At 38.6% G+C, this 17,139-nt stretch overlaps 1 protein-coding gene across 8 annotated transcripts in view; it reads right to left on the reverse strand.

The window, feature by feature from the left end:
• Nucleotides 1-17,139, reverse strand: part of LOC122559010 (ERC protein 2) — an 825,386-nt gene that overhangs the window by 337,693 nt on the left and 470,554 nt on the right. For all 8 annotated transcript variants that reach the window (XM_043708089.1, XM_043708091.1, XM_043708092.1 and 5 more), the window contains one exon: nucleotides 5,349-5,484. In XM_043708089.1, coding sequence (XP_043564024.1) covers nucleotides 5,349-5,484 — 136 coding nt within the window. The remainder of the gene's footprint in view (nucleotides 1-5,348; nucleotides 5,485-17,139) is intronic.

A 17,139-nucleotide genomic window follows, 5' to 3' on the forward strand; every position in this document is an offset into this window, starting at 1 on the left:
TTGGAATATATTTGTCCTACACTCTCATTATTTCCTATTGAATGCTTCCTTCTGCTCTGACATAGTTGTTTCTGCAGGTAGCTGCTCCCAGTCCACTTGGGTCAAATCATATCTAAATTTAATAAAATTGGACTGAATCAGACCATAAGGGCTCAAGAAATAAGAAGAATAGGCCATTCAGCCCCTTGAGCCTGCTCTGATATTCAACAGGATCATGGTTGAACTGACATCCCTCACATTCATTTTCCTGCCTTTTCCCTGTAACCCTCAATATCTCGACTGGTCAAGAATCTGTCTCAGCCTGAAATATACACAAAGACTCTGCCTCCATAGGTCTGTGGTAAAGAATTCCAAAGACTCAGAAAAAGTTCTTTTGCATCACATTCTTAAATTGTCAACCCTTTATTCTGAGACTACCTCTCTAATCCGAGCCTTTTCCATGAGGGGGCTCATCCTCTCAGCACTTACCCTATCAAGCTCCTTAAGAATTCTAACTGTCTTAATAAGATCACTTTTCATTCTTCCAAGCTCCAATGAATAGACTTCCAACCTGTTTAACCTTCGCTCATAAAGGGTGGCACAATGGCTCAGTGGTTAGCACTACTGCCTCATAGTGCCAGGGACCCAGGCTCGATTCCAGCCTTGGGTGACTGTCTGTGTGGAGTCTACATGTTCTTCCCGTGTCCACGTGGGTTTCCACCGTGTGTTATTGTTTCCTTCCACAGTCCAAAGATGTGCAGGTTAGGTAGATTGGCCATGCAAAATGTGGGGTTATGGGACCAAGCGGGTTGGATGCTCTTCAGAGGGTCAGTGCAGAACTCAATGGGCCAAATGGCTTCTTTCCACTCTACTAAACAGAATATACAATTCTACAATAGAAATCATCATGTGAATCTGCTCTGAAGTGCCTCCAGTGAAATATTTTTCTTTAAATAAGAAGAGCAAAACTGTTCACAATACTCCAAACATGGTCTCACTAGCACTTTGTACAGTTGCTGTAGCACTTTCCTACTCTTATACCCCAACCCTCTGAAATAATGGCTAATATTCCAATAGCCTTCTTGAATATGTGCTGCACCAACGGATCTTTTGCAGGATGGTGCATTACAGAGTTTTTGGGATCATCAAATGCTGGTTATAAACTCAAAGATTATCAATCATCCTAATGTGATTGCCTTGTTCAAAATAGTGCTGGAAGACAGGGTTATTAGGAACACACTCTAGCCAGTCCATGAGGCAGTAAATGCAAAACTGAAAATGTTCTTCATCACGTAACGGCATCTTGAAATTCCTGTCAACATTTTTTTTTAATGAGACTGGCAAACAGTGACAGGGAAAGAGAGTGCAGCAGCAGCAGGCATACCTCAAAATGAGGTGTCAACCTGGTAAAGCTACTAATCATGATTACTTGTGTAAAAAACAGCATAAGTAGCAAGTAATAGACAGAGCTGAGTGATCCCACAGATCTAAGCTTTGCAGTCCTGCCACATCCATTTGGGAATGGTGGTTGACCATTAAAATTGCAGCAATTTCAGCCAGATATGCCAAGTAGATGATCCATTGCGACCTCCTCCAGTGGTCCCTAGCATTACAAATACCAGTACTCAGCCAATTCAATGCACTCCACGTGATATCAAGAAACGGATGGAGGCACTGGATGCTGCAAACAATCGACCCCTTGACAGAGTTACCATGACTGAATCATCCACAGTCAACATCCTGGGGGTTACCATTGACCAGAAATTCAACTGGACTCACCATATAAACAATTGCTACAAAATCGGGTCAGAAGCTTGGAATACTGCGGCTAGTAATTCACCTCCTGACTCCCCAAAGCCTGCCCATTATCTACAAGGCACAAGTCAGGGACGTGTTGGAATATTCCTCACTTGTGTGCATGAGTGCAGCTCCAACAAGCTCAAGAAGCTTGACATCATCCAGGACAAAACAGCTCATTTGATTAGCACCACATCCACAAACATGCACACTCTCCATCACCAACACACAGTAGCAGTAGTGCATACTCTCTACAAGATGCACTACAGAATTTCTTTCTGCAAAGATCTTTAGAGAGCATCTTCCAAACCCATGACCACTGCCATCTAAGATGAAAAGGGCAGCTGACACATGGGAACACCGCCACCTTCAAGTTCCCCTCCAAGCCACTGACCACCAAGACTGGAAATATATCACCTTTACTTCACTAACACAGTCAAAATCCTGGAATTCCCTCCCTTAGGATATTACAGGTCAAACTACAGCAGGTGGATTGCAGATGTTTGAGAAGTCAGCCTGCCACTACCTTCTCAAAGGTGACTAGGGATGAGCAATAAATGCTGGCCAGCCAGTGATGCTCACATCCTATGAATCAATTAAACAAAAACTAGGAACTGAAGCTAGTTAAGTAAACCCTTTGTGGGATTATTATTATTAATTAATAGTAGGATTACTGGGAGACAAGGAAAAAAATGGCCTTTTCTGCCTAATTCATTTTAGGACATTTCCTACTGATAAACACTTAGCCTTGGAGTTAATTCATTTGCTTCCAGAAAGGAATAATTACTTGTTGGTCATGTTTTTTATAGAAACATGAAGACAAATCATAGATTTCGGTTATGCCATTTCATATGTCTGCATGTGCCTTCAGTTGCAACTTCAATCTCTATAAACTGTAAACTCAATTTTCTGTTAAGAATTACTAAAATAATCAGTTGAAGTAAATTCTATCACTGTTGGTTTATAGTTATGTAATTGGTCTCTCAAAATTACTGAAGATTACCCATGTGCAGAATGTTCTCCAGATTTTTTTGCATTTAATACCAGACTGCTTTGTACCTTGAAATATTTTCCATTTGTGACATCTGAATTTGTGAAGTCAGCACAATTTACAAAGGGATAAATATTGCTTTGTAGCTGCCTCTGTGGAAGTCAATATTTGTACGTTAGCTTGCTCTGCACTGACTTTAATGACCTGTGCAAACTTAGCTTTTATAACCTTCCTGAGTTTTCCCTTCAGCTGCAGATTTCTCCAAATTAAATTCTTTCAACAATGGTAGAGTTTTTCTCCTGAACAGAGGTTTAAAACTTTGGCTGTGGTTCAAAACACATTTCAGTAGGACATATGGAATTTATCCAGTACTTAATAGAACCCCCACTAGTCAAGTGAAGACAAATGCATACAAACTCATCCAAATTAATAACCCTGAAATATTAATACTTTAGGCACTCGACAAAAGCTATGGTTTCAAACACTGATCAATATGAAATGTGCCACAGTGAATTGTTTTTCTTTTGTTTATTAATCATTTATAGATGTTGATCTAATTCTCATTCACTGCTTTAGAATGTCACATTTGGAACCAGGCTTACTCCTACTTGATATCATATGACAAAATAGAAAAAGAACTTTTCACAGAAAAGACAATAAGGTTGACTTCTAAGTCGATACAAGGTAAAATTAGACTGAAGAAGAATATTCTCCGCAAGTGAAGTTTAAAGTTAGGTGCACTATTCCATATCTCCATTCCCACATTCCAGTGAAACTCAGGCAACTAAATGGATTTTCAGCTGCCCCATCCATGGAGATACTAAGCAGCTGATCTAAGGGAGTGATATTCTGTTAAAAATTACCTCAGACATGATGATGAGAAACGAAACAAGCTGAAAATTCAATTACATTTTGAGTTCTCAGTCAAAACCTGTAGGACAACAGCGATTAAAATGCCCTCGCATTAATTTTTTGTACCCTCATTTTAAAAGGCATTCGCTTTGATGATATGCAAAACTGCTTCGGCAGAAAACTACAAACAATGTAATCAATAAGCAGTGTGACACTGAAGAGTTGAAGCCAGTGTTGAAAAGCCTTGGAGTCTGGTCAACATATTTTAAAACTGTGGATAAAAACACACACCTGTTAACGTTCTATCATGACTGTCCATTCATTGAATAACTGCAAACTAACACAAGTCGACTGGCTTGCGGTGGAGAAAAAGAAGTTAATCATGCTAAACAAATTAAATGGAGCAGATATTAGTGGTGCTTAAGTAGGTAAATCAAGGACTGAACAGAGTATTACATTTTCAGATATCTTTTAAATCCATATGATTATATTAACCATAGTCAGATACACATTTCAATTTTTTGGCACATAACACACCAAAACTGTGAAAACCTATTAAGCATAGAAACAAAAGTAATTTAATATGTTAGATGTTACTTGTCTCTTATAATAATCTGATCTCGAAACTTTGAGAATAACTGAATCTGAAGTATTTTCAGTTCACATAATTAGCTTGAATCGTGTTTGATATTCAACATCATGATGATTTGTCAGGTTGTGTCCCGGCGCGGCTAAAGTGGGGAAATGTCTTCCAAATCACTTTGCTATAATATTACATTTAAGAGTGCAAAGAAAACTCACTTGATAGCTGGGCTTTATTATAGATCACAGAAAGTTAATATGAGCAAGTAACATTAGTAAATCACAATTGCCTAATTTTGCCACAGAAGTCTTGCACAGATTACGACACAAAACTAGGTTATACAGCCAGCTGAAATAAAGGGCATTCGTATGCTGCTATCACAAATGAAAACCTTGTAAAGCAGAAAGCTAGACACTCCCTCACATTAGCTGCTCTATTACTACAATATGAAGTGATTCAATCAGCATTAAAACAAATAGCCAGATTTCTAACTTGCCCGCTCCCACTGGAATGGATATGGTTAACACTGAAAAATAATCTCTAATTTGCTCCTTGAACAGTTATAGTGCAAAATGATACTCAACAGTTTTAAAATTTGATATATAAACACTGAAAATTAAACCTCATAATACTATTAATAAAATTCCTCTGACCTTTGTCCGATCTTTGAAGAGTTTGCACTAGAACTCATTACACGCTGTGCACCAGATCTAATGAAACACTGTGGAATGTCAGGGAGCATCACATTAGCAAATAACGACTGGGGACCTTGTTACTGAAATAGCTCAGTTTTATAGTCTGCTTTGTCACATCAATATATTGTTGGTCATTGTAGAAGGCAGATACAAGAATGCCTTGACATCTAACTTTGCAAAACAATTGCTTGATTTTCTTCATAATTCTTTGAAAATTATATGTTTGACTATCATCCCAAGATTAAATTCCTGCGTGCGCTCTTCAGGTTCTTTAATTTAGGTAGGCTGGTGTACACAATAAAAATTTTCTTGGATTGAATCTCTATTTTATATTCATATATAATGTCCATGGATCTGGAGAATATAAATGCACATTATGAATTCAATGCTGTGTATAAATGGAAAAGATGAGGAGGACTGAGGCAGGGATAATGGATATCTATCAACCCACCTCCATCTGCTGAGAGTTATCAGTCAAGTTGTCTTCCCGTTTGCGAGCTTCCTCCAACAATTGTGCATTTTTCTTTTTCTCCATCTGCTCTTTGTGCTTCAGATTGGCCACTTTTTTATTTTGATCCTTTACTTGTCTAAAAATTATAAATAAGAGTTACTCAAGTAACATAGGTTAATGAGAAAATGTTACCATATTATTTTCTCACTGTCCATTCCTCAAACTCAATCAATTCAACATTTCAGAAGCTAGTTTGCATTACACTTGATGCTTTGACTGGTTCAGGAAGGCATTGCACCTACCTTTCCAAATTCTTTGATAAACATGACAGCAGGAATACCTGAACAGACCAAATGTTCTGGAAATTTATTACTTGTGTGTCACTGGACTTGAAACATTAACTCTGCTTTCTCTCTACAAATGCAGCAATAGAAGTGCCTCAGAATGTTTTGTGTTATAGTGTCATAGAGATACTCAGCATGGAAACAGACCCTTTGGTCCAACCAGATATCCTAAACTGATTTGCCAGCACTTGGCCCTCTGTGTGAAAAAGTTGCCCCTTAGGTCCTTTTTATATCTTTCCCCTCTCACCCTAAACCTATGCCCTCTAGTTCTGGACTCACTCATCCCAGAGAAAACACCTTGTCTATTTACCCTATCCATGCCCCGTATGATTTTATAAACCTCTATAAGGTCACCCCTCTGCTCCAGAGAAAACAGCCCCAGCCTATTCAGCCCCTCCCGATAGCTCAAATCCTCCAACCCTGGCAACATCCTTATAGATCGTTTCTGAACCCTTTGAGGTTTCACAACATCTTTCCTGGAGAAGGGAGACCAGTGTTCAATATTGTAATATACTTGCAAGAATACGATGCAAATATATCCCTTCAAATTTAATTGTTTAATTGGATCCATTTGTTACTCTTACCATAGACAATAAATAGAGTATTCTGAGCACATAATAGTAGTAGCTTGATATTCTTAATTATGGTTGATAAATTATAATTTAGTTGCCCTTTGTGAGAAGTTCACATGACTTGCACTGCATTTGACAAAGTTCTCTCAGAACAATTCATCATATTTCAAGCAAATTTACACAACTACTTTACATTTTAGGAAATGGTGCTATCGATGTTGCGTCCGAATAAAGAAATGCTACAATAAAACAATGAATTGTAGATCTGAAGATCTGTAACAAAGCATAAATTGCTTGTGAAACTCAACTGGTCTAACGGCCTCTGTGGAGAGAAAGCAGAGTTAATGTTTCAAGTCTAATCGTCCTTCTTCAGAATAAGAACTTGAAATATTAGCTCTGCTTTCCGTCTACAGGTGCTGCTAAGCCTGCCAAGGTTCTGCAGCAATTTCTGCTTTTGTTAAAGAAATCCTACACACAAGTTATTTAAGTTTAACTGCTTATAATCAAACTAAAGAGTCTACAAACATTGGAACAAAGTTCAGACTAAAGTTGTCAAATACCGAAGCTATACATTACATTAAAAAGTAATTTTCAGTATATCAGTTTGAACATTCTGAATCCACAAAGCATTTGATATATTTACACAGAGTAAACTAAACTGATGAAAGTTATTTTAAATCTGAATTATTAATGTAAACATTATGTGACACAATGGTTGGAATCATAAGATACACAGAGGATTCATTAAGTATTTAATTATTAGCATAAACAGAAAGTGGAATATTTTAGCAGATAGATATAGAAATGCCAAGTATTGCTTAATCCACTGTATTATAAAATTTCATATCAGTGATTTGTTGGTGCAAGAAGTACTTTTCAAAGAAAAAGTACTTTCTCACTAATTTTTAGACTATTTAAGTGATAACATCTGAATGAGGGACAATTTTTTTTCCCAGTTTTAGATATAAAACTTCAAAAACAAGGCTTATTTTTTCTATTAAATTCAGTTTACTATCTTGCCATCATTGGAGTGTGGTTGACCTGAGGACGAAGATTTTCCTTTCACCATGTACTTCAAGACTGTAAAGAATTTCCTGTACATTCAGCAAAAAACAAAAGAACATTTTTTTTCTCCAGAATTAAGCGCCCAGGCTTAGCCACAGAATGGCAATCATTTGAGTGACCATTGGTTCTCTAATCCATACTTGAACTCGAGGTAGTATTCAGTTCAAGTTTCAATGTACACTATTCAGAAGTTTCATTATCGTCACTATCAGTTAAGCTTTGAAACTAAAATACGAAATGTATATTTGTGCAAATATAAGGCTCTGTCAAAAAACATGGCACCAAAACAGTGTAACTTAAGAACACTGAATCATTCAATTGGTGAACTATAAAATGTTTAAACTGTCTAAATTTACTTTATAACTTAGCTTTCCAAGGTTACTAAAGGATAAATTGGACAGACTTCAAATACCCTTAAACACCTACTTCTCATTTACATGATTATTAACCTACATAGGTCAACTATCAAAGTTACTAGAATGTTTAGTAAATAGTTAACTAAGATTCTAAAATGAAATTATAGCTTGATTTCCAAAGGATCTCAACAAAACCTTGTCAGGCTAACTGGCATAATTTACAATGGAAGCACTGTCTACTCCAAAAAGGACTGGGAACCCAGAAGAAGAATTGCAAGTGCTGATTTCCAGTTTATTGGCATGCCATCTAGCCTGGTACAGAATACATTTATCACTTAACTGTTCACCCAGAAATAGTATACATATTGATCATAAGTCCAGCAAGTGTGAAGTGTTGACAGTAATTCCTACCATAGGTAATACTTCTAAAAGTCCATCAGAAGAACATCTATTAAAATAACCTATTATAAGTGATAATAAGTGCGCGCATTTTGATGACCATAATGTCAAAACTTAACTTCAGTAATAACCTGACCCTTACAGAAAGTTATATAGAAGTATGAAAGCCATAGCCAGGGACATCACTACTGCTTTAATATTCTGCCCTTTTGAAAATTTATCAGATCATTTTGATGCCTTTGAGATTTCTATTAGTGGAATGTTTTATGAAGCCATGAATGTAAAATCTCCACAATCATCATGGGCAACTACCATTTGGAAGACCACCTTCCCTTTCCATGACATCTGTAAAATAATAAATAAATGAAGTCTTCATGATAGCCTAAAAAAAACCCTTTAGGTTTTGAACTGAATTAATCAAGATAGAAATAGTGTAATCAAAAAGTTAGGATTGTTCTTACTCCTTGAAAACAAAAGAAAGCGTGGTTTTCTCCAGAGTCATTTTGATTTTCTTCAGTTATGTAAGAAGGCAGCAAGCAAATTACTCATACTTTCCTCCACATCAGGCCTTAGCCCAATGGTCTTTGAAAAGGATTGCCAACTTGCTAAGTAGAATTGTTCAATGTCACAGATCATTTCAGATCTATGGCACATTATTTAGTGTTTTGCAATCAAGTCTTTCATTATATTTACCTTGCCGTATCATCCTGTTGTATGGTTGATTACCATTCAGAAGCATAATAATGAAGTATCACAAACTGAAAGAACTGTGGATGCTATAAATCAGAAACAAAAACAGAAGCTGATGAAAAAGCTCAGCAGGTCTGGCAGCATCTGTGCAGAGAAATCAAAGTTAATGATTTAGGTCCGGTGAGTACTGAGGAAGTGTCGCCTGACCCGAAACGTTAACTTTGATTTCTCTTCACATATACTGCCAGACCTGTTGAGCTTTACCAGCAACTTCTGTTTTTGTGTAAATAATACAAGTTGCATCTTACAAAACACTTTTTATTGAGACTGGAAACTACAATTTTTTAGATCGCGTGATCAGCACTTCCAATATTGTGGGAAACAGTTAACAACCCACAGTAATCGAAAGAAATACATAACTTCAATAGTATAAATATTTAACAGTTCTTTTTCCAATTATATATTGGAAGGAAATCAAAAGGAAGGAGAAACAACAACTACATATAAATTGTTTGTTACATTTTGCTGTAATAATGATTTACAATCGTTCTATTGTTTCCACTGTGGTTTGGCTTGTGTGCCTTTATTGATGTAAAATGGGAGTTTTAAAGATGTGCTTACTCATAAAGTGGCATATACAACATTAATGGAAGGACAAAATTAGGCTTGTACCATTTTGTTTTAGTTTGTTGAGCATCTCAGAGTTTCAAATCAAAGGTTAGATGCATTAACCATGGGAAATGCAGGGTTACAGAATACATACAGGATTAGGGTAGGGAGATGGGTGCAGGAGGAATGCTCTTTGGAGGGTTGGGTGTGGACTTGTTGGGCCGAATGGTCTGTTTCTACACTATAGTGATTCTATTCTATTCACCACTATTGGCTCTGTTTCCTCTTGCAAAGGAACCAAACTCTGGAATTTCTTCCCTAAACCTCTCATCCTCACTTCCTCCTTTAAGATACTATTTGACCGAACTTTTGCTTTTGTGTTCCAATGGCTCATTACTTGGCTGCATGTCAAACTTCGATTTTCCAACAGCCCTTCAAACTGCCTTGGTTAATTTTACAATGTTGAAGCCACCATTCAAGTTCAATTTTGTTTTTATGAAGTTAAACTGTGACAGCAAAAACCTGTGAGAGAAAAAATTAAAAGGAGGTGGGTGGAGAAGAAGGATGCTAGTTGCCAAGATAAAAAGATGAAGGAGAAAAAAGGAATAAATTAATTCAAAAAGTTATTTGCAAGGAAAAAAGCAGGTGTACTGCTGAAAGGAAGATGAATATAGCAGTGTAAATTCCTCTCCAAGCTACTTACCACCATTAAAAAAACATACAATATTAGGTTATAGTCCAACAGGTTTATTTGGAAGCACGAACTTTCAGATCGCCATTCCTTCATCAGGTGGTTGTGAAGGTTAAGATCATGCTCACAGAATTTATAGCAAAAGATTAGTGTCATTCACATGACACTGTAATCTTTTGCTATAAATTCTGTGTCTTATGATCCTCTTCCAAAGCTACCCAATGAAGGAGCAGTGCTCCGAAAGCTAGTGCTTCCAAATAAACCTGTTGGACTATAACCTAGTGTTGTGTGATTTTTAACTTTGTCCACCGCAGTCCAACACTGGCATCTCCACCTCATACTTACCATCATGACATGGAAACATAACAGCATTCCCTCACTACCGCTGGGTCAAGATGCTAGAACCCTCTCCTTAATAGCATTTCGGCAAACTGACTGCCACAGATCAAGAAGGCAGCTCACCATCACCTTCTCAACAGTTATTAGGGATAGGATAAATAGCAATGCACAAATTCCCTGAGTGAATGTAAAAAAGTGGAAGTCTGAATAAGTCAAAAATTCAATGGGTGAAATGTAAATGATGAACCAAATGTGATGTTAGAGGTTGGATAAGAACTGAAAGGAAAAGTGCCAAGGACTGATTTTCTCCCACCCTTAATACAGCATTAGCTGTAGATGGTGCAGCAATTTGGGAAGACAGACAAACAGAACTATGAAAAGGAGACAGAATTAAAACAGTATGATGTGAATAGAAACGGGTAAGCAGGAAACTATTCTCTGACTTATCCTGTTCAACACTACTGGATATTAATTAGTAATACAAGAAAACCTATTACAAGCTTCCAGCAAATTTCCACTGTGAATTCTACACCTCCAGGAGGGCATAATAAAAGATATGACAGGTTTGTGTAATTGTTTCCATAATAAACATGAATGTAAGAATTTATGATGGAAACATAAATAAGGACCACGAAATGACTCTAAAATGGGGAGTGAATGGATGTACTCCCTGGAGCAACTGTTGAGAATGTCAGACCTGCCTGCCTCACCTTCAGCTCGACTTGGCACGTGATATGCCACAAATGATTAAACAGCTCCAGAATGATATTTCAAAGTATGGGGCAGAATCTACAAAGTTTCTCAGTGGTATTGGTAATGGTGAGTCAGTCGAGAAAGTATATCGATAAGTGTAGAAATGAGATTCTCAATGGCAAGGAAGAAACTCACTATCAACAATAAAGTTTTGAACACTGTCTGTCATGAGAAGCCAAGGTCCTATTTGTATGCACGTGCATACCATTAGTATCTAATCTCACCTCATTGATATCCATCTTCCCATCCCTGTGTGTGCCAGGTAAAAGCGAGATGACAACAATCCCCAATATGAAAGTCAGAGTAGGCAGCTGACAGATCCAGCTTCTCACTCACTCCTCTAGGCCTCCATCTGAGACAGGAGTCACCAATGGCATTCTGGCTAAGCTGCACCATTGTACATGTGTACAGACACTCCAACCTTCTGTACACAGTGACGAACACACTGGAGAGGATGGCAGCATTGACTTCCATTTCTTGAAGCCAAGCTGCATCTCAGGAAATCCTACTTACTATTGTAGCAATCACACACCTTGCATCTACTTGGGACACTCATAGCATCTTTGTGCTTTGTGTTCTTATGGACCAGATCAACCCCCTTCAGTTGTATCCAGGAGATAGCCTAGTTCCTAACTTTTTCTTTTTTAAAGGCAAGTGTAAGGTGCTGTGTTCCAGATGTAATTCAATTCACTATACTACTCAACTTTAAACATAAGACACTTTATTTTTCCTCTACAGTTAAATTAAAACCCAAGAAGGAAGAATTGGTCCAACTTTAACTCTACTGGAAAACCTAACAGAATAATAGATGATTTTAACTATTAAACAGCAACTACTCCAAAATCTTTTAAAACCTTCCCTTGGTGAAGGCAAATTCAGTAAAATAGATTGTCTCACATGCAAAGTTTCTCAAATTCAGGGGGAAAGAACACCAAGAGAAAATTCTGGGGGGTGGGGAGAGAGGGCGGACAGAGAGTGAGAGAGAGAGAAAGAGAGAGAGAATTCCAGCATTTAGCTGTATCACAGGGAGATATAGCAGTTGTCATAACCAGTACCGGCATCCAACGTCAAAACCCCAACACCTACTGAAAGCTAAATTAAGAAACAGTGGTTCTGTGGGAGCCTGACTCCACCCATTCATGCTGTTTTAATTGTTTCAACTTATTAAAAAAAAACCCAAGGCCTCACGAGCTGTTTACTTTATTGCATTGGAACTGATTGCTCAAAACCTATCTTAACCTCTCCACAAAAAAGCCAGGACAAAATACATCTCTTAAAGGCAAAGCATCATCACTATATTTTCAATCAGAACTTAAAGGCTCATAGCATTTGCCATTTAGGGCAGACAGGCAGCTTTTGATGGTTGGCAGCAATAAAGAGGAACTGGTTATGTTGCTCTACAGCAGGACCTTATGCAGCAAACATGCTGCATGTGTTTCAATCAAATAGCCATGCCTCAGTCTAAGGAGAGTAGTCCTCACTCAGGTCAAGGAAGACAGCTTTTAGTCAAGAGGTCCCAGCACAGTAACTCACGGGCAGTATCCAATACCAGTTCAGTGAATTGGACACAGTCAGCTATCCATTTACAGTCAGTACCACAACAGTCAGGGAGTGAGTTGAAGTAATCTGGGGATTTGCAATAGGTCAGTTGGGAGAAGTTGCACAAAGATCCATTGGGGCCCTGTCACTCATTAGTCAGCACTGTACTCCCATGCCAGAGAAGGGATTTTCACAGTCAGTCCTGGGAGTCAGCTCAGTGCAAGTCAAGTGAGTTATCAGCAGCCATCATTGTAGTCAGGAATTGGAGGTAGCATGCTGAGGGAACAATAATTGTGAAGGTGATCAACTCAACTCAACATACAAATGAGCGAGATAACAGTGCATTGGAGGACATTGATCGCCACAATCATTTCAATGGGGAACGGCACAGCATCATGGCTGGGCTCTGGAAGGAATGTTGAGAGGTGAAATTAGAAAGCAAATTCGTTGTGGGGGGGGGGGGGGTGGGGGGAAATGGGTGGAAGCTCAGTAATGATAGGGTAGAAAAGAATATGAGCAAAAAAGGAACGCAGAATTTCAGGGGGCTGAGCCTGTGATTCACAGTGCCACACTAATTCTGCGTTGAATTCCATCCTCATGCAAATCACAATGCAAATAGAAAATAGCTGTGACCATTCTAAGAGTGGATGGAGTTGGTATTTCTTTTTATCTGAGGAAGCGAGTCATATTTTAAAGTGATGTGAGGTTCTTCAAAGAGTAATTGCATTAATCAGGCACTCATTCAATACAGAGTGAAGACATCTGTAATTATAGTACCTTGCATGCAAAATACTTGTGTCCAACTGTGTAGGTTACAAATCTTGATTACAAGCAATCCTGACAACATCACTACAGATTGATCATCACCAACTTTATGACACAGAAATAATAACAAGCAAACTTGAAAGTGCACCAGCAGGCTGCAAAGACATTCAAAGATCTCCTGGGCTGCACAAGGCTAACACTAAGTATTCATCACATGCCCTTCCATGCAATGCTGCCTTTCTTGAGTGACCTGGAGGGTAGAGGGGCAATCTATCGTTAGAGGTACAGTGACTGAAATCTTCTATTTTATTTACATGACATAGCTTGTGTTGTATTCATCAGAATAAGGTCCCTATGCAAAAGGTTCATGGAGAATCATTCTACAGCTCTCCTTGTTGGAGTTGTCCATTTCCCACTGTATGGAAAGCTATGCTAAACTATCAGTGGAGTGATGCAAATACTGACCGCTCACATTACAAAGGAGATGCTCTGTTTCTGATATTCCCAGTTCAGGCTCCAATGATCCAGCTACTACAGGTGTTATTGTTGCAGAGAAATGTAGGAAGAACAAATGCACCAGCAAATCCTGGCCAGCAGCAACCTCCAGCATCTTCTGAACAGCCTGCAGCTGAAGGTCCCCCTCTGAAGGTCCAGAATCTATAATTCGCAATGCCAATTCCTCCAGATCTGTGAGGCCCAATGCTGCTGCAGACTATGGATGTCCTGAGACACTGACACTGAATTGGCAACTGCTGGAATGGGATTTTTCACCTGAAGGTGGACATGGCCATCCTGTCCTGGTGGCCATCAAGGAGAAGGTTATGCTTTATACAGCTGGCTGCCTCCAAAGATTCACCACAAAGCTGTGCAGGATCTCACAACCCTCAGCCCACAAATCTATCAAGGTTGTTACCGATACAATTTGTACCAGATCACAATTGCCTGTGACAAAGTCAGGGTTGCAGCCTGGGTAGTAGGGTCTACCAACATAGACCACCACTCCACCCCCACTGCAGGGCACATTCGATGATACACACATCCCACTGAGAACGCTATTTCATAATGCAGCAGGCTTCAGTAACAGAAAAGGATTCCAATCCATCAACAGATATCCTAAGAATGTCATGGATCCTACATCCTTGACAACATGCAAGCTCCTGTTTCATTTCAAGTGCCTGATACCTTACAAGATGGTTAGTGGGCTGCTGTCTACAATTATGTCGAATGATTTAGGTACAGAATCCCCTCACTGAGAGGGAGTGTCAACACAATGCAAGACCAGGGCCAACATGGAGCAATTATTAGGCCGGAAGGTAAGGTTCCAATGCTTGAATTGTCTGGGCACCTTGCAGTACAGTCCAGACAAGACAAAGAGCACCAAGTGGTCCCAGCATGTTTGTGCTGTACATATCTGCAGCAAACAAAGAGGAATGTGGTCAATGGTGAAGAACTGGGACAGCAACAGTGGTCTTCAGAGGACGACAATGAGGGCATTGAGCAGGTGCATTGAGTACCTTCAGCATGATACAGCTGAGCTATGTTGGACTCAACAAGCCAAACAGGACCTGATTGACACCTGGTTCAAATAGATGTGAGCTAGAAACAGTGATTGTACAGTGACTGCAAATTTTTTTTTGATTGAAAGACAAGTGGTCCCTGTCTATTCCCAGAAGCAAATGCAGTTTTTCTTCTTGCTTTTGCTGTTGCTTAATAAAAGACAACTTTTTACCTGTTTCAAGACTTCCAGCATGTGATGACCTTGTATTGAACTGGGAGAATATGTTATACTACATTGGGTGTTAGAAGGGAGTACTACCATTATCCTATTAGGTTCGAAGACAGGATGACATGAAGGAAGGGTAACCTGGGTATGTTGGCTCTTTTGCTGCAGTTACAATGATTGCCAATCAGACAGATTATGACATAAAATACCCAAAGAGTTATAAATGTGAGCTTGTATTTGCAGTGGAGTGTCACCTGTGCCAGCTGTGTGCCCTCAGAAGTGTTTATCTTTTGTACACAACCCATTACATGCACTGTCAAAGGTAGCTCCTGGCTGGCCTTCAAAAATGGCACCAAAAATCTCAGGTGGTCCTGGCAATGGCTAGTACTTCCAACATTGCTGACCACACATTAGCAGAGGGCCACAGAGAGGCATGGTGCATAGCTAGTGAGATAAGGTGCGGAGAATTTCATGAGGTACCTCACTAAAGCTCATGGAGGGCTCAATGTAAACCTCCAAAACTGACGACTAACCAGTTTCTGGTAAAATTAAGCCCAGGATTTCTGATTTACTTTCAAAGTTGACTCATGTCGCTGAGCTGCTGCATTTTGCTGATTAAAACTTTCTTCAATGCAAAGAGACTTACTAAAATTGTCCAAAGCAACTTATACCCCTATTGTTCCCCTCTCCTTTCAGTAGGAGACATCCTTGACTTGGCACCTGCCTTGTGGAACAGCTAAGATCAGAACTCTGTATAATGTTGTTGATTTGATTCAATGCTCTAATAAGCATTCTTGGGAGGTGTTAATAGGACTTCAAGGAAGCAGACAAATTGCTAAAGCAGTCAGAAAACTACAAGGACATGAACAACTTTTCCTTTAAGCCAACAAACACTGCCCAGCAGAGATACATAATCCACACAGACAAATCTTTCGCATGAGTTTCATAGCATAAATATATAAACATTAAATATGTATGTTTGTTATATACATGAAACATTAATGCTGATATGTTAAAAAAAACAAAATGCCATAAAAGAAGATTTCAGATAAAAGACAACTTGCTTGATAATTAATTTAGTGTAAAAAATAAACAGTATTAATGCACAAAATAACATTGCACTTAGAGCAAAGCTGGCTTGACATGCACAGAAGCTGTAGTTGATCTCTATAATTTCTGAACTATATCAATGACTTGGACACCAAAACTAATTAAAAGCTTATCCAATTTGGCAACTAAAATGAAACAGGAAGCGTGATAGAGTAGTGAATGAAGTTACAGATTTAGCTCTGCTACATCACTATGTGCACAGAAATGCAGCACTGATAAATATTACACATTGCTGAAAAAAGTACTAAGCAGGTAACAAAGTATTTTTTATCCAAGGTACAAGTATTGACGTCAGTTCTGAAACACACATAAGGTACTTAAAGCCAGCCTCACTCAGTCATTATCTTCCACCTGAACCTGATACAACTGATACAGATTTCAGTCTGTTTCTGATATACAAAAGGAGGAACCTAGTGACTCAATTCAAACACAACCATCTGTTAAACAGTTATTTAAAATCTGCTGGGTCTGACACATTTATTGTAGGTACTTCATAAGCTATGCTATTCAAACTATTTAGCTCAGACGAAAGACAGTTGAGGCAGAAACCTGCTGTAGCCAAGAAGTAATGAAGAAACTGTTTCACAAGAATATTGTTTATAACATTTCAGCAGGTTCACAGTGACTATGATACACTTCTACCAAACTAAAAGCTAGTTATGCATGTTAATTACTGTAGAAAACATGTACGACAACTTGAGTGTTCTTTTACTATTAAATAAAATTTGATTGCTTTTAAGATCAAAGTTCATTGCGGAGTTAGTGATCTTCCTTACGGTTGTAAAGAAGCTAAAAGTAGCAGAAGACAGTTCACTGCTCAATCCCTAATCCTAACC

Source organism: Chiloscyllium plagiosum, chromosome 18, assembly GCF_004010195.1.
Source record: "Chiloscyllium plagiosum isolate BGI_BamShark_2017 chromosome 18, ASM401019v2, whole genome shotgun sequence".
NCBI classification, from domain to species: Eukaryota; Metazoa; Chordata; class Chondrichthyes; order Orectolobiformes; family Hemiscylliidae; genus Chiloscyllium; species Chiloscyllium plagiosum.